At 40.2% G+C, this 24,288-nt stretch overlaps 1 protein-coding gene across 5 annotated transcripts in view; it reads right to left on the bottom strand.

Annotated features, from left to right (window-relative positions):
* Positions 1 to 24,253, bottom strand: part of FAM162A (family with sequence similarity 162 member A) — a 28,348-nt gene extending 4,095 nt beyond the window's left edge. The window contains exons 1-5 of one of the 5 annotated variants that reach the window (XM_083351884.1): positions 24,150 to 24,253; positions 10,488 to 10,678; positions 10,026 to 10,160; positions 4,970 to 5,105; positions 1,984 to 2,092 (exon numbers count right to left, since the gene is read on the bottom strand). In XM_083351884.1, coding sequence (XP_083208010.1) covers positions 1,984 to 2,092; positions 4,970 to 5,105; positions 10,026 to 10,160; positions 10,488 to 10,503 — 396 coding nt within the window. In that variant the 5' untranslated portion in view covers positions 10,504 to 10,678; positions 24,150 to 24,253. Of the gene's footprint in view, positions 1 to 1,983; positions 2,093 to 4,969; positions 5,106 to 10,025; positions 10,161 to 10,487; positions 10,966 to 24,149 lie in introns of those variants that run through there. The other 4 variants (XM_083351886.1, XM_083351883.1, XM_083351882.1 and 1 more) reach the window with 4 other exon arrangements.
* Positions 24,254 to 24,288: the final 35 nt, after the last annotated feature.

Genomic DNA, 24,288 nt, shown 5'->3' with positions numbered 1-24,288 from the left:
TAGTGACTATTCGAAGTTACAATGGCACTGAAAAAAGTGCTCCCGGAGCCACAGCTGAGCAAGACACCTGCCTGCCTGCCCAGCGGCGCTCTTCCTCCTGTCCCAAGGTTTTCATTGTTGTGAGCATTTCTGTTGAGGATTGGCAGTGGGGGTGTTTGATTTTTATTCCCCCCGTCTGCTGGGTGGTTGCAGAAGGTTTTGGTCACTTCACATGACCCTGGGACGCTGTGACCATCATAAATATGAATCAGTTGCCAAGCATCTGAATGTAAATCACAAGACCCTGGAGATGCTGCAACATTCCAGCTGATCGGCACTTGTTCTGGACTCAGAAGCGCCAGAATCAGCGCTGAGCTCCAGGTGGAGCCTGGTGCTGATCTTGGCGTTTCCACTAAGCCCTGACAGCCCTGCAGCTCCAGCCATCTCTCGCTCAGCCTTGTGCAGTGCTGCCACCGGTTCAGCTCATTCCCCTCCCCCCCTACCACTTTTCTAGGATGGTTATGTACCACCTGCCAGGTGTCAGTATACCACAGGTGGTACCCGTACCACTGGTTGAAAAGTCCTTTTCTAAGGATATACATGTCTATAATTCTACAAGCCTGAAATCTGCAACAAAAGAGAGGAGAGTATCCTATGTTCTACTGGGTTAGTCCTTCATGTTCAAGTTTGTATCTCTTCTGGAGGTGACTGGGCAGCTTACAAACATTAAAACCAGAAACATTAAGAACAATAGTATAATAGCAATCATACTAAAAATTGATTAAAGGGGGGGTTGAAAGCATAACTATGGGGGGGGGGAGTTGGTCTTTAACCACTTCCACAGTGCCCCTGTGCTGAGGACCCAGGCATGCTACTAGAGCGAGGTCTTCAGGCCCTTGGGAAGGTCAGGAGGGTCAGTGCAGATCTCACCTTGGGGGAGGTATGAAGTTCCAAAGGGAAGGGTCCACAACAGAGCAGTGTCTTCAGGATCCCACCTGTTGGAATTCTTTGGATGACAGGATCCATAGTATGCCCTCTGCTGGCATGGTTGGGGCGAGCCAATTTAATTGGGGTGAGGCAGTTCCTCAGCTGGGACCCAAGCCATACAGGGCTTTAAAAGTAATAATCAACACCTTGAATTGCAGCCAGAAGCAAACCAGCAACCAATGAAGCTTGTGGAGTGGCAGTATAACATGGGCCAACTGAGGTTCCCAAGAACTGCCTGCACTGTTACATGCTGCACCACTTATAGCTTCTGAATACTCTTCAAGGGTAACCCCATTAGAGTGCATTGCAATAGTCCAGGTGTGAGATCACTAGGGCTTGAGTCACTGAGTGCAGGGACTCCAGATCCAGGAAGAGGTGCAACTGGTGCACAATGCGAAGTTGGGCAAAGACACTCCTGGCCATGACTTGGAGCAGAATTCGAGAGTCCAGGAGAACCCCCAAGTTGTGCACTGGGTCTGGGGTAATGCAACCCCATTCAGAACTAAATGTGTTACCATGCACCCAACGTCATTTGGTCTTGCCAGGGTTCTGCTGAAACTGTTGATCCCCATCTGGGCCCCTCCCCACTGGAGGGCAGCAGCAGCATCACTTGGGTCACCAGGGGTGGAGATGTAAAGTATGTGGTCTGGAGTTCTTTGGACAAATGACGGATACAATAACATTAATCAAGCTGTTACATATATAAGGAAGAAGGCACCCAAGGGGCTCATTGGGTATTGTTTAGGATAGATGATTGACTGACTGATTTGATTCATTGGCTCACACAAAGTGTTTCCTACTGCATGGAAGATGTTTAAACAAAAGTCAGAAAATAATGCAATCCTATAGGACAGTTGCAGATTGATTGGCAGGAGCTAGGAGTCACATTTTTGTGTCAAGCACTACAGAGGGTCTTCTCCACACTATTTTCAATGAGCTTTGAAATATAATTGAATAATGGGCAATCCATTAATACTTTTGTTTCCACTTTCAACCCTGTAACAATTTTATACTAACCTGTTTCCCTATCAAAACTGCAGATACAAAACCAATAAGCAGGATAGCCATTCCGAAGTAGGCTACCTTCACACGAAGCTTGCTTCTTGATGCACTCATTGTCTTTGCCCTTTAAAAAGCAATCATAATGTTATCTCATGGAAATAGGGAGCCAGGGAAATAGCTGTATTGCACGTAAGATCTTGAAGGCAACTCTCCCATGGTTTTAGCTTACACTTAATTTTTACTTGTTTAATAGTTTAAAACATTTGCTCTGTTTTTATTGTGCTTTACCCAGAGTCGCTTTCATGAACTGCATGGCCATTTAAATTAGAATGATAAGAACCTAGATGCTTACACATTGCCAATTTTCAACAAGAAAAAATATATCTATCTACTGGATCATATCTTGCAATTCTAGTTGTCTTTTTTGCATACTGATAGCTGGCTAAAACAATACATTTGAAGAGACTACAAAGATGAGTGATTGAAAAGCAATCATACTTCCTGTTAAGTACAATAGGATGTTTGCAATTTTCTATACAGACTTATGAGAAAAGATGAAATAGCAAATTTGCATGACAACAGCAATGACAGTGAAACATAAGGGATAGGCTTGTACTAAGAAAGTTAGGAACAGTGGACAACTTTCTCCAATCTCAATGTGATTCAGATGTATGAGCTTCAAATTCCAGAATTTCCATTGCTCATATGAACTAAGGAAAACTAAACATCTGGAGTGAGAGGAGCCTGAGAAAAGCTAACAGAGCTTACTGAATCAAACCTACAATTACTCTTTAGTTCAGCATCCACAGTTTTACAAGAGCTTTTCTGCAGACAAAATATGTCCTCTGAACAAGACATTCCATTTAGCTGCCAACAGACATTCTCATCAAATTTACAGAATATAGAATAACAGCTGGAAAGGAGCTTGGAATTTTATTCCAACCCCCTGCTCAAGCAGGAGATTATACCTATACTCTATTGACCCCCTCTTCTCTGTGACAGCCTCTCAAATATTAGAAGACTGCTATCATGTCATCTCTAGTCCACTTTGTTAGACTAGTTCTTGCAATTGTTCACCATTCACATTGGCCTCCAGTCCCCTAATAATTTTTTATTTATCAAATTTATAAATTTTATATACAAAATTATATTTTTTCTTTTTAAAAAAACCATTATTTAAGCCGGTGGTCTACCACTAACTTTCAATATCATAATTTCACAAAGGTATTCAGCCTTATTTGGCCTGAAACAGATGACAATCCACTTGACTGGATATCCCAGAGGTCATGATTTATAAGTCTGTTATGTTTTATAAGCCTCTGTATCTGAACTAAACAGACAAACTTTTTGGGTAGTTCCTCATAAAGAAATGACTTAAGTATTTGGTGTGAGTTTCCAAATCACAGGCAGCAATTCTGTTCTACTCTATATTTGTCAGACTATACCTAGAGTTCTGTGTCAAGCTTTGGACAAACAGTACTTCAAGATTCAAACAAATTGGAACAGGAAAAGTGGTCCTAGAAAGAGAGATTGGAGAAACGGGTTTAATCTTGAGAATTTTGTGAGGATATGATAATATTCTTCTAGTTCTTGATGGAAGTATTTTGTAGACAAAATCATTATCTACTATCCAGACTGCAGTTTAAAGAAAAATAATCTTAAAGCAGATTATGTTTGAATGCTAGGGGAAATCTAATGATAAATAGATTTAAGACGGATTGCCTGTGGAGGTAATGGATTTTCCCTTGATGGACGCATTTAAGCAGCAACTAATCAATATTTGTTTGGAGATATTTTCATTTGGATATCTGTATTACAGATATTCTATAATTTTAAAATTGGACCTGGATGCAAATTATGGAAGCTGTAATCCTAACTAAACAGAAAAACATCAGTGCAGGAATGGCTGGTGTACATATATTTGATATTCAAAATATTTTCATCATTTAAAGTTTAATTTGTTGAATATATATGCTGCAAATCCTTAACACCTGATCATGTGAGATCATTTTTGCCCAAAGAAAACAATTTTGTTGCTTAGCTAACAAGATTCAGCAACTGGGAAACTACTTGTTCTTGCTGGTGTTGGGTATATTCTTATGTTGTTTGCAAGCATTCTGCACCTGTAATCTTATCAGCTTCTACCTTGAACTAAACAGATGGGTTTACATTTAGCTGTGCTTAGAGAAGAGTTACTGAAATGAAAAGTGGCAGTACATCAGATTTTAATAGGTATACTTTACACCTTATTATTTCTGAGTAGAACTCTTGGAGCAGACATGTCAAACTTGTGACATCACGTGACATCGTGCAACGTATCGGGAGAGTTTTGTCATTGCCGGCAATGGGATGGGCGCAGCTTCCGGATGACGTGTCTGGCCCGTGGGCAGGCAGTGTGACATCCATGTCTTAAGAGGATTGTTTCGTACATTTCATAAATACATATAAGAGTTAACACTGAATATGCTAAACACTGCATATTATTAAAGCATAAAACAGAGTTTTCATTTTAAAAAAGTAGTGATATTCCCCTCAAAGGAAGGAATTAGCAGTCTCCACATTCTCCAAACATTACTTAGTGGTCCACAATTGCAGAAACTTTGAAAGTCTTCTGTAGTATGTGCTTATTGAAAGAAACATAAGCAACTTTCTGTAACTGGGTTAATTCCTAATCACTTATGATCTTAAGTGAGATTTTAAGGCTTCCCTGCTATAAAGCATTTCGTACAACTTTTAAGGGATGACCTTGCACTTTGCAAACTACATTATAGACAGAGCAAATTGGCTCAAATGACAGCAATTCCAAAGTCAACTTCAGACTAAAAGCTGCACCAGGGCTTCCAAGAAAGCAGCATGTTGGCTTCAGATTGCTGCTCTTGCATTAACATACCATCACTCCCCCACCCGCCCCTGACCATCTGCCTTTTCAACACATGAAAAATAGGTATCTACTTGGTGTCAGCAACAATCATTTTTAATGGATAAAGAAAACCGAACATACGAGATGTGCTGAGGTATGTCGTCTTCTTTCTTGAAGCGGCCTGACCACATCAACAGTTTCCTATCCCATTCAGAAACTTTGTGGTTGAATGGAGAGGAGGGGGCTGCAGGAGAAACAAAAGAGAAAATGCACCCACCTGAAACACCAAGGACAAAAGGCAGCATCAGAACTGAACTCCAGCATCACAGCCAAGGAGTCCCTTGGTAACAGTTTTCCTAAGGGTAACATACTTTATAGACATAGAGTACAGAATAACAGGGTGTTGTGATTCAGGGTCAGCCTGTGGGTTTGGCAGTTGGGTCGGACAATTCAGAAGAGGAGGAGGGGGGTGTTGGAGAGCCTGCAGAGGACAGCCCTGAGGCTTTGCAGAGCCCTCAGCCAGGCCCCTCTCATCTGGTCACTACGCAGACCCAGCTGTATGAGCCTGACAGCGTGGATGAAGATGACCCACAGCTGGCCCTGTTCAAGGACGCCCAACGCAGGAGGCAGTCAATCAGGAGTAAACAGAGGAAGGCAATGGGGCACCTCAGAAGGAGGCAGAGAGAAGCCACGCCTTGAACTGTTTAAAAGGGGAACGTGTGGGAGGGCTGGTTTGCTGAAGGCAACCGTTTGAATAGCTCCTGTTTCATGGTTCGTGTTTTGTTTTGCTCTGTTTGCTCTGTTTTGTGTCAATAAATTTGGCAGGCTTAGTTCCAGCCTCTTGCCTTTTTGTAAAGGGGTTGTCCCTGCCTTTTCTGCAGGGCCGGTAGTAGGCTGGTACAGAACACAGGGTTGGAAAAGACCTTGAGAGATCTTGCAGTCCAGAGGTGTTAAACTCGCAACATCACGTGACATGTTGCAATGTATCGACTTTTTTCCATGGCCAGCAATGGGGTGGGCGCGGTTTCGCCATGATGCATCCGGCCTGCGGGCCAGCAGTTTGACACCCCTGTTGTAGTCCAACCCGTTCAAGCCAAAGATCCCATACTATTCTGCACTAATGGCTGTCCAGTTTCAACAATGAAGACAGCTTTAGCCCACCATGAAGAGAAGCAACTGTACAGTTAGCATTCATTCTCCACTCCGATGTGATAGCAGAAGCAGATATTTCACTTCTGTGACCCCCAGATTTCCTCTTTATTCCTTCCTTCATTGTTCTCTCCTGATATTCAGGTCAAATGGATATTTTCATAGCAGCCTTTTCTAGAGAGCTGGATGTAATATATCTGAAGTAGGATAATTTGAACTCATCATTTGTGCTTCAAGTGCGAACTCTGGGTTGACTTCTAGTTTTCTTGCTGTCCATGGTACTCACGACCAACACCAAAGATCAAAAGCATCTACAATCTGCCTCTCCTGCTTCAGTCCAATTTTCACTTCCATATAGTGTCACAGGAAATATCATGGCTTGGCACTAATTAAGCTCATTTACAATCTTTTTTTTTTTTGCCATGGTCACTAAGTGAATCACTGCAGTTAAGTGAATCTTGCAGTTCTTAACTGAACCAGCTTTCCGCATTGACTTTGCTTGTGAGAAGCCTGGTAGGAAAGTCACAAATGGAGATCACATGACCCTGGGATGCTGCAACCCTTGCAAAGACATGTTGGCTGTCAAGTGCCCAAATTTGGATTATGCTCCTGTGGGAATACTGCAATAGTTTTAACTGTGGGGAGCAGTTACAAGTCACTTTTTTCACTGCCATTGTAACTTCAAACAATTGCTAAACAAATGGTTGTAAGTCAAGGATGACTTGTATATGCTGGAAAATCAGTATTCAGTACTGCGATCACAAGCAGGTAGTTTTTCAAAATAGCAGACAGATCTCCCAGAAGGAGAATGCAGCCAGCACTGTTCTATCATCAGCAGTGGATAATTCCTTGGAAAAACTCTGCAAGTCACTCTAACTCTAACAAGTCACTCTTTCTCAAACTTGGTAACTTTAAGCTATATGGGCCAACTCCCAGAATTCCCCACCAAGCTTAAACTTGCCAAGGTTGAGAATGACTGCTCTCATCATTATATCTGAATATTCAGCCATGTCTGTTGTTTTGATTCTTGTGAACCAAAAAATAGCACATGATTCCTATGCAGTTTCATTTGATACAATAGTGGAACTGACAAATGTGCCACTACTGGCCAAGTATGCAATTCCGTGCTTCTGTATACTCATAAACTGCAATAGAATGTGTGTTTCCAGGAACAATTGGGAGAATAGAGAGCTTTCTCAGAGAGAGGCTCAGATTAAACAACTGCACAGTCCTGAGCTGGATGAGGGAGGGAGGAAGAAGTTCAGGGTAGTCACACCCTAGAATCTCTTAGGAAATTAGTAGGATAGAGGGTTAAAGTTTTTCTCCGTTAAGTATAAGCAAACAAAGGGCTGGACTCAATTGGATTTTGCTGTGTCACAGGTAGCTCAATGCAACTCTAAGCCTTTACAAGTAGCTCAGTTATTAATTTAATTGAGAAGCTTTAATTGTTCATTTAATAATCAATGTCTCAAGTGTTCTCAGTGGCTATCCCCTTTTAAAGCAGAGAGTCTAGATTCAGGAAGCTTCACATGCTAATTGTGGCTTGCTTAAATATGATAGTATCCAGAAACTGATCATGATCAAAACAGGTACCTATCCCAACTAAGTGGTATGTAACTACACACCTGTCAATCTGCTATCAATGAATAAGATTCTAGATCAAACATAAAGTGATCAATATGAAAACAACTTGAAACAATTATCATCCATAGGTCAGTTCGGATTTGTCAAAAAGTCAGATTAACCTTATCTCATATTTTGATTGAGTAACTTCCTTAATAAGTTGTGGAAATATTGTACATCATGACATTCTGATTATTCAACTAATTAGACAATGGTGGAATGGCATGACAATTAAAGAAATATGTATGGCTCCAAAGCCATAACTCAATTTCTTGTTGAAGATTCCTTGTCAGACTTTAGTTTTAAGCACTCTACTGTATTCAACATTTTTATTAATGAGCTGGCTGAAGAGTTGAAAAGAATGCTTATCAAACTTGCAAATGACACATAAGTGGATGGATTGTGAGAGAAATTTCAAATAATTAACCTCTTGAGAAACAAACCTGAGGATAACAGAATGAAACATAGACCACTAAATGCAAAGTTATGCATTCAGGAAGGAAAAATGCACAGATACTATAGATAATGAAGAATTATCTTGTGAGGGAGTTATTGGAAGTGTGTTAATTACAAACTGAGCATGAGTCAATAATGGTTTGTGACTTCCAAAAAGTAAGTGAAATTTTAGACTTCATTGGGAGAAGTACAGATTGCAAAACGCAAAAAGTAATATTTTTCATTTATTCCTTATTAGTTTGATCTCATTTGGATTATTATTTTTAGTTTTGTATATTACACTTTAAAAAGAATTCAAACAAAACAGTCATTCAAAAGTCATTCAAGACAGATATTCAAAGAGTAAAAAGGATGACGAGAGACTAAAAACAAAAATTTACAAAAAGATGGTAGAAACTGGAAAAGTTTTAATTTTCAGAAGAAAAAATTGCATAAGAATCTTTCAAATACTTGAAATGATGTAATATAGAGAAGGCTACATCTGTTCTTTATTGAACTAGATCAAGTGAGACAAATTAATGGATTTAGGCTATCAAAAGGAAGATTCTGATTGCTTTCTAACTTTTATTTATTTATATATTTATAGCCTGTCTTTATTTTTATAAATAACTCAGGCCAGCGCACATGCCCAATATTCTTCCTCCTCCTATCTGCTAATAGACAATTCAATATTGAAATCAATTACCCATTGATATAGTGGTTTCCCCTTACTGGATTGTTCAAGCAGAGACGTATTTATCTATTTGGAATGTTTAATTTGAATTCACACACTGAGTAAAGAGTTGGACTGTATGCCTAAGTGGCCCCTTCTTATCAGCTATTAATAGAATATTTACTCTTCCTTGATATTCTCAAATGCTTCAGTCAAGGGAATGATGTAGAAATCCAACACAGGAAAGTGCCTTTTTTCTAATTTAATATATCCTCTTTTCCAAAAAGAGTGACACCAGACCCTTCCCTGCCATCCCAGAATCTATATACAGGGATGACTGTATATTATTGGTCCACTCTGTTCTAGTAAATTTTAAGTATGTTTAATATCTTGTTTTGACATCCCCATGTCAACATTTGTACAATATTTAAGTCTTAGCTCCATATATTTCTTGAGCGTGAATTCCTTGTAACACAAAAAAGGAGCAAAAAGACCAAGTCAATTTTGAAACCTCCCTCTGACTTCCTGGAGAAGGCCAAGATTTCAGAAATGGCTTGCCCTTGTCTGCTTCCTGCAACTGAGAGAGGGACTGGCTCAAGGGCACTTAGCTGGCTTTGTCTCCAATGTGGGACTAGAACTCATGATCTCCAAGTTTTTAGCCTGATACCTTAACCACTACACCAAACTATGTTTTTTTTTCCTAGGGGGCAAATTAAAAATTTGCTCTGAATGGTTTGGGTGTGGGAGTTTGGTACATATATACAACTTCCTAAATTGGAGTTTTTCTATCTGCATTTAACAGCTTTGAAACTGAGGGAATAGAGCACACAAGGTAGTCATCTACTGGCTGTGTTCATCCAAAAACATAATCCATGGTCCATCTAACCAGAACAAACCACAGTTATATGGATTGACAGACCATCAAGCTTTAAAAATCATGGTTTGCTATCAGCGGTTGAGTTCACATAACGTACTAAGAAAGAAAAACAAGCAATCACATTTTGGTTCACCATACTGCGTGAACCCACAGATGTGTCAACTTCCATTCATACTCTTTACGCCCTTAATATTTTCTCATTTCTTCCAAGTTAAAAGCCTGATCGAACCCAAATTTAATTACAACACAGATTCTTAGTAGAAATAGAGGGCCCGAGTTCCTGGAAACGCAGGCTATTGATCTCACAAATAAATCAAACTCTCCAACTCTTTGAATAAAGCACCCGACTGCATTTTGGGGCATCAATCTACACCATGTGGATTGCTTCCCAACGAAGCATACAAAGGATTCGTCAAGAAATTATGAAGGCTCCACTTTACCTGCTTCTTTGAAATGTGGATTTTTCCCATCGGCCTTCCCACTTTTGCAATACAGTCTGCCGGTTATCGGATACGGTGTTTTAGCAGGACGTGCGACCGACAAAATGCGTTTGTCCAGCCTCCTGACAATTTTGCCTGGACGAAAAAGAAACAGCCTTATTAAATTAACAACGAGAAAACAATAAGTAACCCATCGCTTGGCTTCAGGGGTCGGCAACCTCGGCTCTTTTATGACTCGTGGACTTCAACTCCCAGAATTCCTGAGCCAGCATAGCTGGCTCAGGAATTCTGGGAGTTGAAGTCCACGAGTCATAAAAGAGCCGAGGTTGCCGACCCCTGCTCTAGCTGGAAAGAGAACGGACAGATCGGGGACAGTTCACGAGACCGAGCGGAAAAGAAGGCGCTCCGTTTAGGAAGGCGAGAAAACCTAAAAGCTGCCTGGCAGCCAGCAGAAGCACCCACCGACAGCCAGCGACATGATCACGCTTCGCCCTTGGATTTCCGCGGCCCGACTCTCCGTTTCCGGCCCTTCCGCTCTCCTGGTCCAGCCCTTCGAGCCAGCTTCTTCGCGCACTGGCTCGATGGCCCTCGCTTGCCTCTTGCCGAGCGGGAGAGGTTGGCTGGCTGAGGCCGACTAGCGGGACCAGCGCGAACTGCAAATAAAAGCGAGAGCGGAGTGCGGGGAGAATGACTGCTTCTTAGAATAATACGGATTTCTGCTGCTCGCCTCTAGTCTAGACACTATTTTTATCTTAACTTGAATGTGATGAAATGTGTTCTATTGCAGGGGTGGAAATAATTTTCATTGCCCTTCTGATGCTTTCCTACGGTTAATTCATAGTTTTCCTTAATATGCCAATGTGTTCTGATAAAAATATCAACACGTTTACATTAGTTCTTTCACTGGAAAAGGTAAACTATATGCTGAATAACAGTGGAATGCGAGAAAAATGGCCCTAAAATATAGCCTTGCTTTTACTGAGGCTAGAATGATGGATCTAGCCTGGACAGAAGGGACCAATAATAAAACTGGGATTGTAATTGTTGAAAGGAAAATCTTCATCAGGATCCAGTCCAAGCCAGGAATAAACAAAATGGAGACTGCTTTAGAAAGAAGGTTGTAGTTTATTGAAGAGCAGAACCACAAAACATGTGGCTCTGGAGAAACTGACCACATATTGCTGGGAGTGGTGGCTTTTTATACCTTCTTGGGCGTTTGTGTCTGGAGTGGTTCCTGTGGCATGAACTTTGGACCTGAGGTTCAGTGTGCCCTTTTGGTATTCTGATGGTGGTGGGTTAATCCTATTATATCCTCAAGGTCATGTCCTGTTTCCCTGGGGCTGGGGCTAATGACTATGTCCTGTGTTGGATGGGTGAGGGTTGCTGGTTCTAAGGATCTTTGTCTTTCTAATCCCATCAGCTCTTAAGATTTCTGGCTCCAGTCTTTCTTTCTTTCAGTCTTTCTTTTTTTTTTTTTTTATTAAATTTATTATTTAAAAACATTGGACACAGTACCAGCGAGCTGACAAACCTTTTTGTCTACAATGTTTAAATATATATATATACATGTATATATGTACATCAAAAATACACTTAAATACACTTAGATTACAAATCGGTGAAATACCACAATATTTAAAACAGTGAGCTAGTCTGTAAAACCTAATAGAGACCTTTCTTTTTATCCATCCAAAGATACAATTTGTTCCAAATTCTATAATAGTCTGATTGATCTTTATTCTTTAATTCCAAAGTTAATTTGTCCATTTCAGCGCAATCCCAAATTTTCCTAATAACCTCTTTTTGTCCTGGGATCTCATTCTTTTTCCATTTTTGCGCAAATGATATTCTAGCTGCTGTGATAATATGGATCGTTAAGTATAGCACATCTTTAGGATATTTCTCTTTCGTGATTCCCAACAAGAAAAGTTCTGGACTAAACTCCAGATCTTGTTTCAATATTTCTTTCAGCCAAATCCAAATCATTCTCCAAAATTTTTGTGTTTTACTGCAAGACCATCACGTGTGGAAGTATGTGCCTATCTCTTCAGAACAAATAAACGGAGCCAACTGTCAGAGCGGGCGGCTGTGTGAACGGAGCTCTCTCCTCGCACAACCTCTCACCCAGTGTTCGCGGGGGCTTTTCGGAGCTTCAGGAGGTCCTGTAGGGACATCCGAAGTTGCAGGCAGCCCGGAGAACCTTCATGAGCGGCAGTTCGTGTTGAAGATCCGGAGAAAGTCTGATGCGAGCGAACCGGGGAGAAGGAGGCCAGTAATGGCCGACATGAAGATCTGACAGAGGGACGGAGCTAGCACGTAAGCAGCGGGACAACGGTAGAGCGGAGCTGACGGAGAGTGTATCCGAATATTAAATAGGAAGCGCTTGTGAAAGAGGTACTGGTTCGAAGTGGGAGCCTCACGGAGAGGGAATAAGCGGCGATAGAAGTCTGGAGGGAGGCGTTTGGCAAAAACAGCAAGGGAAAGAAAGCCGAAGACTATATGACTGTATTCTAGCTGGAGAAAAGCTACAACAAGTCAAAGTCTGAGCTTTGGAGCCTTAGAGACTGAACTCTGGATTGTCGGGCGTGGAAAGCGATCAGCTTGGTCTAGTCTGGTCTATCCTGGTAAATTTTGAATTTGTGAACTTTTGAAACTTTTGAAATTCTACTCTACTTGTCACGGGCGGCCATTTGATATAGCAATTTAGTAACTGGAGGTTTGTTTAGTGGGACACCTACTGGTCTTTGACAGCAGAGGAAGACGGAAAAGGTGCCAATTTCTGCGCCGGAAACGGGGGGGGGGGGGGAAAAAGAAGAAGAACGTGACTTTGATTATATTCATACTATAGAATTCTATTATATAAATTGCTTAGTTGGTAATAAGTATCTGGTGGTAACTGTTTTATATATCTTTTGTCATAGAGTTAAAAGGTTTATATAAGACTCAGGGTATTATACATTGATAAAACGCTGTTAAAATTGGGGAAACATGACAAGTATCTCGGGAGCAACTAAGCCTAGCGCTGGCAAAAAGGCAGCAGCACAGGGACAGGGGATGGCCTCAAGTCCCTCCAATCAGAAATCTATAGAGGATATGCTGCAAAGGGAAAGATCTAACTCGAATTCCTTTAAAGATTTACATGCCCTTTTGCAAAACCTACACGAGGCAATGGCCAAAAACCACGAGGAGATGAAGAGAGAAATAGGCCAAATAAGAAACGACACTGGTGAATTAAAGGGGAAAATCCAAGCGATAGATGATAAATTTGAAGGGATTCAACAGCAATTAGTCAAAAATGAACAAAGACTTCAAGATATGGAAGCTAGAATGGAAAAAGAGGAAAAGAGAGTAGATGATTTAAATGAAACACTCCTTCAGGCTAATAAGGAATTAGAAACAACAGTCATTTTTCTGGAAGCAGAAAAGGCTGCTCATTATCTACGCTTCCAGAATGTTCAAGAAAAAAGAGGGGAAGATCTGTTGGTCATGATGGCAGAACTGATGGCAAAGGCACTCGGTGTAGGGAAGGAGGAAATGCTGGCGGAAATTGATGAAACATACAGGGTCCAAACTAATTATGCGAGAAGGCACAACCTCCCAAAAGAAGTACATGTAAGGTTAGTTAAAAAATCAATTCGGGATGAGCTTCTGCATAGATCTAGAGAGGAACCATTAGAATTTCGGGGCCAACCAATCACCATCCTTAAACAGATACCTAAAAGGATGAGGGATCTGAGACGCGGCTATCAATTCTTAACATCCAAACTAATAAGAGAAAATGTAAACTTTAGATGGCTAACTCCAGAGGGTATTCTTGTTACGTGGCAGGATAGAAGGCATAGACTGGACACGATAGAGAAGGCAGAAGATTTTTACAAACGCCACTTCCATAGCCAAGAGGAAGTAGATTTAGAAGATCAAGATGGAAGGGAGGTAAGAGAAAGAGATACAATATGTGTGGCAATGGATGGGAAGATCTTAGCTACAGAGGATAGAAGGAACAAATCCGGTGAGTTAACAGAGAAACATGGAACTAGAGACAAGGAAGAGAGAGAGCCCCGAATCACGAGATCCACAAAAACCAGAAATAAGTAAGATGAAGGGAGGTGAGTGTAGTATTATGTCTGTGAATATTAATGGATTGAATTCGCCAGTGAAAAGGCGGAAATTTTTTAATAGGCTTATTCACCAACAATTGGATATCGTGGCAATACAAGAAGTCCATATAAAGGAACAACAAAAATATTTGTTAGTACAACCAAGAATAGGGAACCTATTCGTTTCCTTAGACCGACACAAGAAAAAGAGAGGAGTGGCACTATATGTAAACCCAAAATTGACTGCAAAACAAATTTATAACGATAAAGAGGGTAGAATACTGATAGTCGAGGTTATAATAAATCACAGGAAGGTCATGATGGTAGAGATATATGCCCCAAACCATAACCAAGAACAATTTTTCAAAACACTTCACAATAAGATATGTAGCATTGATTATGAGGAGATTTGTTTAATAGGAGATTTTAATGCTATCCTAGATATAAATTTGGATTATATGGGAAAGACGCTTAGGAAAAAGAAGAGAAGAACTCTACCGAGATCTTTTCTTAACTTGGCTGAGGAACTAAATATCCAAGATGTCTGGAGGGAAAGAAATCGTAAGGCTAGACAATATACATATTACTCCAACCGACATAACTCATGGTCTAGAATAGACATGGTGTGGATGACGAAAGAAATTAGTTCAGAAATAGATGAGGTACATATAGCGACAGGTACTTGGGCAGATCACAATCCTATTAAACTTATCTGGAAAGGTTCCAAAAAAATATCCAGATGGACGCTTCAAAGAGCAATTTTAAAAGAAGACGAATTCAAATCTAAGATGGAGAGAGAACTAAGTTTTTTCTTTAAGGAAAATAAAGCTATAGACACCTCAGTACAAAACAATTGGGATACAGCTAAGGCAGTGATGAGAGGGGTAGCGAGGGCATATATGGTATATAAAAATAAGGGGAAAAGACAACAACGGGAAAGATTAGAAGAGGAATATAAGAGCTTAGAAGTTACACTCCAACAAGATCCACAAAAAGAGAATATCAAGCAATCTATGGATCTGATTAAACACAAACTTAACATTCTAGACAAAGAGAAATTGGCACAACAATTGAGAAACACGAAACAAAATTTTTTTGAAAATGCAAATAAACCGGGCCGGTGGCTCGCATACAAATTGGGAAAACAAAAGGGGAAAAACTGGATTCACGAACTACGAGATGAGGAAGGGAGAATATTCCACCAGGAGGAAAAAAAAAAAATTATAGCCCAGGAATTTTATGAACGTTTATATAAAGAAGATAGCCAGGCAAGTGTGGAGAAAATGGAGGAATATTTTCAAAGAGCCAAACTACCTAAGGTCACAGAAGATACCAGAAATATGTTAAACGAGGAAATTCGACTATCTGAGGTGATAAAAGCTATTAATGCACAAAAGAATAATAAAGCATCGGGACCCGACGGTCTTCCATCAGAGATTTATAAAGAATTACAAAATATCCTAGCTCAACCCCTAGTGGAGGTATTTAACGCAGTATTAGAAGGCGCAAGGACGCCTAAATCCTGGCTAGAGGCAAACATAACCCTTATTCCGAAAGATAACACAGACCATACATTAATCCAAAATTACAGACCCATATCACTTCTTAACTCGGACTACAAGATATTTACATCAATTATAGCGGAACGATTGAAACGATTTCTGAATGATTTCATACACGCAGATCAAAATGGTTTTCTCGCTAAGAGACACACTAAGCACAACATTAGAATAATATTAGATACATTGGAGTACTATGAATTACATAGCGAACAACAGATGGCATTACTTTTCTTAGACGCCCAAAAGGCATTTGACAATGTTAAATGGTCTTTTTTGTGCCAACAGCTTAGCTTTATGAATATGGGAGAAAAATTTATAAATATAATTAGGGCAATTTATGACAATCAGGAAGCAAAAATAATTATTAATGGGGAAGCATCTAGCAAGTTTCAAATTCAAAAGGGAACACGGCAAGGCTGCCCCTTATCACCGTTGCTGTTTATATTGACTCTTGAAGTATTAACGAGAACTATAAGAAACGACCCAAAGATAAAAGGATTAACCATTAAAAAGGAAACCTTTAAATTGCAAGCTTTCGCGGACGATCTAGTTTTTATTATGGAGGATCCATGTCAGACGGGACCAAAGCTATTGGAAGAATTATCTAAATATGGTGAGGTTGCCGGACTGCGAATAAATAGAAATAAGACCAAGATGATTGTTAAAAATATGACCAATAAACAAAAAGGTAATCTGGCCGAAATCACGGATATAGAAATAGTCAAGAAAATAAAATATTTAGGGATTAACATTACGGCTAGATGCACTTCACTCAAAAAGGATAATTATGATAGTGTAGTGAATCAAATAAAAGGTGACCTGGAAAGATGGGGAAACCTAAAACTCTCATTATTGGGAAGAATCGCTGTCATTAAGATGAATATTCTGCCTAAAATCCTGTTTCTGTTTCAGAATATCCCAATTCAACTCGACTCTAAATTTTTTCGAAATTTGGATAAATTATCACTAAATTTTATTTGGCAGGGGAAAAAACCAAGAATTAAATTGAAATATTTACAAGACACGAAGGAAAATGGGGGTTTTGGATTGCCAGACTGGGAATTATATTACCACGCCGCGGCCCTGAGCTGGATTAGAGAATGGGTAATCTTGAGAAATAGAAGACTATTAACTTTAGAGGGTCACGATTTGCAATATGGCTGGCATGCCTTCCTATGGACGGAGAAACAAGGTCTTTTCTCGCATTTTCAAAGACACCGGATCAGGCAAGCGCTACTCAATACTTGGAAAAAAATTAGATCTCACAATTACACCAAAATACCGGTCTGGCTATCCACCCTTGAAGCGATAGTTTACCCAAATCTGTTTGATTTGGGTAACATAATCTCATACAAGGATATTCTGAATGAGGAGGGGGAATTGAAACTTAGGAATGAACTAGAATTACAAGGTATAAAACTCGATTGGTGGGCCTACTTACAAATCCAATCGAGATTTAGGAAGGATAAAAATGAATGGGGGATATATACCTCTGAAACAGCATTGGACAAAATATTATTGGGACCGGACTCTAAACAAATAAGGAATTTTTATAAATTACTTTTGGGATATAAGCTGTTTGAAGAGCAAGTGAAAGACCCCATGTTGATCTGGGCTAACAATTTAGGACATAACATCGACCTAGATACTTGGCAAACAATTTGGGATAGGAATAATAGGATAACACTGGCCTCATCGTATAAAGAAAATTTATTTAAAATGTTTTACCGATGGCATCTTCCCCCAGCCCGCTTAGCAAAAATGTACACAACAGCATCTCCCAAATGTTGGAAGTGTTCTTTCAGTCTTTCTGAAAGGATTATCAAATCTACATTTCTACAGACTTGACTTCCTGAGTTTCTGGCTGGGGGAGAGTGAGAGGTTTCTGCCTTTTACTATTCCCCAAAATATTTATTTCTCAGGGGGGTGGGGATTGTCTTTCTACAATCCCCCCTTTGTGCCATATAAGTGTGGATGACACACTTTTATTGGCACATGGTTAAAATTTGAGCTGTCACGGAGACTTGATGGGTGTTTCTATTGGGGCTCCAGGATGTGGGGAAACAAGTTTTTAAACTGTTAATGCAGAAAGGGGAAGACACTAATAGAGGCAGCAGACAAAGATCCCTGCAGTGGCTTCCAAAAGGGGAGCCTTTCAACCCAAAAAGGTCTAAAAGTCAGGGCAAAAGTTCTGTTAGGTGGAAAAGAAATTTATAGTGTCTAATATTCTGTGACAATTATTTTTACATGTTGGATCTCACTTTGAGCTTCCAGTCAGGTTTGCACATGCCTCCCAAAATTCTTCACAGCCATGTTTTGCCTCAGTACATAATTACTGGCTGCCCATTTTCAAGGGTTATTTCCTGCCTTAGCTCTTAGTTTAGTGCGTCCAGGTTTGTGATGTCCAGTTAAGGTTAACCGGTGTGCAAGCCAGGCTATTAATATTTCTTAAATTGCACACAGTGAGCCCTAAGACTCCCACTATGAATCCACCAGTGCAACATATTCAGGGCTTGGGTCTGGAGATCTCTTACCTGCTACCTCCTCAGTGAAGGCATATGAATTGCAAATCATCTGAGGGGGCCTGGTTCCCTCCCCCTTGGAATTTTCAGGAAAATATGCATGCAAAGGCCTTAGTGGTATAGAGCAAGAAGCAGCTTTACATGGAGGTAGGTGAAGGGAATAGCCTCAGTGTGATTCTGAATGGGTGTGTGTGTGCATGTGTGTGCGCATGCAGCTACTTCTACAAGACAGGCAATACAACATCCTGGATAATTTTTCCTCCTACTAGACAGAAATCCAAGGTGTTCAGGATTTGCTTTGCCAACCATCCCCAAATGCCATCCCTCCATGGTTTCAGGCAAAGGGTGAGCCAGCGAACGGTCTGTTTGGCAGCGATGTGTTTTCAGGCGAGCGGCCTGTTTGGTGAGTGGCCTGTTTTTGGGCGAAGGGTGAGTTACCAAGCGGCCTATTTGGTGAGCGGCCCGTTTGACGAGCATTGTGTTTTCAGGTGAAGGGTGAGCGAGTGAGCTGGTTCATGCCACAGCAACAACTCCAAACACAAAAGCCCAAGAAAGTATAAAAACCCACCACTCCCAGCAACATGTGGTCAGCTGCTCCAGAGCCACATGTTTTGTGGTTCTGCTCTTCAATAAAGTACAACCTTCTTTCTAAAGCAGTCTCCATTTTGTTTATTCCCAGCTTGGACTGGACCCTGATGAAGATTTTTCTTTCAACATAATAGTCCATTCAAGTTGGTCATCACCCAGAATTAACAGTTTATAATGACACAGCATTCCTAGATTGGACAAGTCCCCTTACCCACCCTCTATGTTACTATAAGAATCTGATGAATACCTTAAATGCCTGCATTGTAAGTAAACATTTTTCTCATTTTTCCATTATAGAGAATCACAGAGCCCATCCTCATTTGCACCTAAATAAAATACAAATATGCCCTGGCAGCATCTTATTTCTGCCATACCCATGAAAATAATACCACTGGTAACATCTTCTCCCCATCCCCATGAGCAAGACAAGCTTAAAAGTCCTTTGTCACCACTCCCTCCTTCAAGCCAATGGGATCCAACAACAACTATAAGGTTTATTTGTGTAAGATACCTTTCACTCCCTTTTACATCAGAAGGAAAGTCAGGTGACCAGGACCAAGCAGCATTTATTGGTTATTTCAGCTGATATATCTCCTCTCCTCTGAGTCCTGATCAACTTCATTTGTTCTCATAATACTGTTGTTTCCTTACAAAGTTGGATTCAGTAGCTCTAAGACACTGGTCTACCCCAGCTGCAGCCCTATAACTTTTGCCTGTTTAGTGCAAAACTGAAATGGAACCATGGGCTTATGAGACTTCTCTCCATTATTTTGTAAACAGAGATCAAAAGATTCTGGAAGTTGATACCTAGAAGTTATTCTTCACCAGCTGTAAGGGTTTCATTTTTGAAAGACTTGCAGTTGGATAATTGGTGGCTGTACACTTAAGAGGAAAAATAAGGCTGGGAAAACTAATGCATAATTCCACCTGATTGTGAGTGGAATGGGGGGGGGATATGTATATATCTATTATTTATCAAATTTGTATAGCTTCTCATCTCGCCATTAGCAACTCCGCCATTAGCAACTCTTTGGGCAGTGCACAACTGGATAAAAATAATATAAAACAACAGATATAAAAATATATACTATATAAAATATAGTTCCAGAATGTCAAAAGAGATGGATACTTTTGGAAAAAAGTGGAAAGAAAGAAGATTGATTAATAATAATAGTAATAAAAAGTTACTCAAATAAAGTTGATAGACACATGGGAAGTTGAGGAGAATGGCACGCAGCTGCAAGGAGGAGTTAGAGAATGAGTTTTGTTTTTGGCTTATGTTGTGGGAAGTACACAGTGGTTGGACAGGTTGTGACATCCAGTGGTGAGGCCATTTCAATACAGGCCTCATCTCTGGAAAACCTGCTTTGAAATGATGTATGGGAGTTGCACGAAGGTTCAAGAACGTCAATGAAGAAGAAAAGAATGTTACTCAGTATTTGCATAATCTGGCACAGGTTTTGTCTTGTATCTCATTACAGGCCCAGGCTGCCCTACCACCTGACTCCAATCCTTGTTCCTGGAGAGTGGGTTCAAGTGAAAGAACTGTCACCTATACCAGCCTTAAGTGGTCCCAGCCCCGTCAAGTCCTCCTGAGCACCTCAACTGCAGTGAAAAGTGGAAGGAATCAAGGCGGGTCCAGGATAAGATCCATCTTATCTTCTCTAGTGGCAAGCTCAGCCGCTGGACAGCCTAACATCAACCTGCCTCACCTGTTGAACTGTTTCCATCTAACTAGAAGAAAACTTCAATGGACTGGACTACCCTGGAACTTGGGTTTGTAGTATCTAGACTGTGTATTGCTACATTTTTTTACATTGTTGCTGCTGTTTCCCTCACATCTTCAGACCATGGGTCCAATACTTAAAGGAACAAAAGGGAGTTATGTTTATAACAAGACTATGTATTCCATTTGCAAAGTGGGGGATAGGGTCACTTGTTATGATCCAGTCAATACAGTAGTGCCCTACCAACAACTTCAAATCTGGACATATGGAGGGACGCACAGACAATACCTCTTGGGAAAGAATGACTTATGGATAGTGCCAGAGTTTCCGTTAATGTGTGTAAAGCTATTGACTAAAATCAAGGTAAATGAACTAAATGTGGAGACAGGCCTACTCATTTAACACCAAATATGTTTGTACATCTTACCTTAGCTACAATCTTATGCCGTGTCTGAGCTGGAGCACTGCAAAGTGGTATGCAGAGGTAACCCTAAAGAAGTCAGCACTTCCCAGTGCAACGCAAATAGCCCAAGCCTGCATAGATGGTGAGGAAAGCTAAGGCTCAAAATGAACTAAGGCTTGCAACAAAAGTCAAAACTAACACAAAAAAGCTTCTTTCAACATGTAAAAAACAAGAAAAAAGTTAAGGAAATGATTGGTCCATTAGTGGGAGAAAGTGGCAGGAAGGTGACAAGCAAAAGGGAGAAAGCAGAACTACTCAACTTGTTTTTTCTATCCGTATTTACACAAAAGGAAAAAACAGTCCAACCTATCAAAAACAGTACTATAAAAACAGATTAGAAACACAAGTTAAGATAGGCAAGAAAATGGTAAATGAGCACCTGTCCACTGTAGATGAGTTCAAATCACCAGGACCAGATGAATTCCACCCCAAGATTCTGAAGGAACTGGCAGATGTAATCTCAGAATCATTGAGCTATATCTTTCAAAGATCCTGGAGCACTGGGGGACTACCAGAGGACTGGAAAAGAGCCGATATAGTTCCCATCTTCAAGAAAGGGAAAAAATGGATCCAGGAAACTACAGACCTATCAGCCTGATCTCAATACCTGAGAAGCTTCTGGAAAAGATAATCAAGCAATGAATCAGCGAACACCTAGAGGCAAACAAAGTCATTATCAAAAGCCAACATGGGTTTGTCAAAAACAGATCATGCCAGACAAATCTTACTGCATTCTTTGACCAGGTGACAAAATTAGAGGACCAGAGGAATGCTGTGGATATAATTTACTTGGACTTCAGTAAGGCATTTGATAAAGTAGACCAAAACCTACAACCTGATAGATAGAAAAATGTGGCATTACCACCAGATGGATTCGTAGCTGGCTGACTGGCTGTACTCAGCATGTGGTCCTCAATGGAACTGCATCTATATGGAGGGAAGTGGGTAGTGGAGGTGCTCCAGGGCTCTGTTCTGTGTCCAATGCTCTTCAACATCTTCATCAACAATTTGGATGAGGGGATAGATGTGGAACTCATCAAATTTGCAGACAACATAAAGTTGGCAGGAAAAACCAATACTCCAGAAGATAAGACAAAAGAAGTTAATGTATGAGTTGTTTTTTCTAAACTAAAACCTCAGTATTCATATTAAATTGCCGTGTTGGCACTTTGCGATAAATAAGTGGATTTTGGGTTGCAGTTTGGGCACTCGGTCTCTAAAAGGTTTGCCATCACTGGTATAGGGTTTCCTGCCTAAACAGGGGGTTGGATTAGATGACCTCCAAGATCCCTTCCAACTTTATTATTAATTTTTTTGTATAGATTTTACTGGTATTTTTAACAAAACATAAATCATTCAGTAATTTGTAAACAGTATGTTGTCTGGGTAACATTTATAAGACAATCTTTAACAATTGATTTCTATAATCTATATTCCATATGTTAATTTCAGTAGATTTCCCCTTTCCCCAAAGTATCTTTCTACTGCAAAACATTAGATTAAGACAATTCTCATTATTTTGATTAACAACAATTAAGTATGTAGTTTTTCCAATAATCCTATTTGTCATTTTAGTTGCCTTATCGTAAATCCTGTTACAGTGCTCATTTCAGCTTATTTCTCCCCCCAAATTCTAAATATTCTTACTAGTGACAATTTTTTCAACAATTAACTACATTTACATTGCGAGTTTGACACCCGATATATAGGGATAGGATGTACTGAAAGAGGGAATAAGGAGTGTACAGGAATGATTGATATCTTCCGTATGGGCAATTACAGGCCAGGTGGAAAGAAGATCAGAAAATTGGTTTTTCAATGACTGATGAAAATTTGGTAAAGCAAATTAGAAATCAAGGTTAAGCACATATCAAACGGATATATCTTGCACTGATAGAAATTGATTCAGAGACAGAACTTGTTAAAGATTGTATGATAAAGTGGGCTCAGAATTTTCAAGGTCATTACAATGGATACTTGGGAAAAGATTTGGGTGAGAAATGTAAAATTTACGCAAGCCCAAAATTTAAGAGAGAACTTTTATAAAATGTTTTATAGGTGGCATTTAGATCCTAAAAAATTAGCAAGTATGTATCCGAACTGCCAGCCTAAATGTTGGAGGTGTGGTGGTGAAGATGCAACGTATTTTCATATATGGTGGACCTGTAAGAAGGTTAAAGCATTTTGGATTAAAATCAGGTGGAATATGCAGAAGATATTTAAGAAAAGGATAAAGTTTTGTCCGCAATTGTTTTTACTGGGTATTATTACTGACACTACTGTTGTGGACACTAAATTGATGTTGAATTTAATTACGGCAGCAAAACTTTTAGTAGGGCAATATTGGAAGAAGGAAGAACTGCCGACTATAGAAGAATGGACTTTAAAAGTTTCTAACCTGGCGGAAATGGCAAAGATCTCAGCGTATTTGAAAGACCATTCGCAACAGAGATATATTGTGGAGTGGAAAAAATGGATTGATTACATCCAGAATAAATATGGGACTAAAAAGTTTCATTTAGCATTTGAATAAGTATTGATGTGATATTTATATAGCTTGTAGTCATTTTATAAGAGTTAAAGTGCGATAGATTTAATAGTTTATTGTTGTTTGCATATGGTAGATTATGATTGTTTCTATTTTTATACCTTGTATTTAGCTCTGGGAAGTCGGGGAGGGAGGAGGGGGAAGGGAGTACCCCGCTGTACCCAGTGCCCAAATAATTCCATTTTACAACAGCTTTTAAGAAGCTTAACTTCTGACAAGGTTTCTTTTAAACAAAAAAATTATCCCTAAAAGTCGATTTCCTATAGCCGTTTGGAATAATGCATTTCGACCTCTGTTCAGTCTCCTTTGTGGCATGCCCTGGTTCACACGTGGCTTCAAGAGCGTGCTAAATGAGCATTTTTTTTCCTAAACGGCTTGCCTTGAACGAGAACCTTAAAGCAGGGGGTCTTCAAACTTGGCCCTTTTATGACTTGTGGACTTCAACTCCCAGAATTCCTCAGCCAGCCCTGAGGGCTGGCTGAGGAATTCTGGGAGTTGAAGTCCACAAGTCATAAAAGGGCCAAGTTTGAAGACCCCTGCCTTAAAGCTTCAAAATAACTCTGTATCCCAAGAAAACTGCCCCACGAAAAGAACCGGCTGCACGTATTGCTTTTCACCTCCAACGCGGCTGCTGTTGCTTTGAAAATCGGTCTCAGTAACTACGTGACGACTTCCAAGACCTCTAACCACCTGCATCCCGGCGCCCTTGGCCATCAGCACCCAGGCGCAGCCAAAAAGCACGGCGGCCACTGGCAA

This window comes from Vipera ursinii (genome assembly GCF_947247035.1).
Source record: "Vipera ursinii genome assembly, chromosome: 2".
NCBI lineage: Eukaryota > Metazoa > Chordata > Lepidosauria > Squamata > Viperidae > Vipera > Vipera ursinii.
The sequence above is the reverse complement of the archived record's forward strand: the minus strand, read 5'-3'. Positions and strand labels throughout refer to the sequence as shown.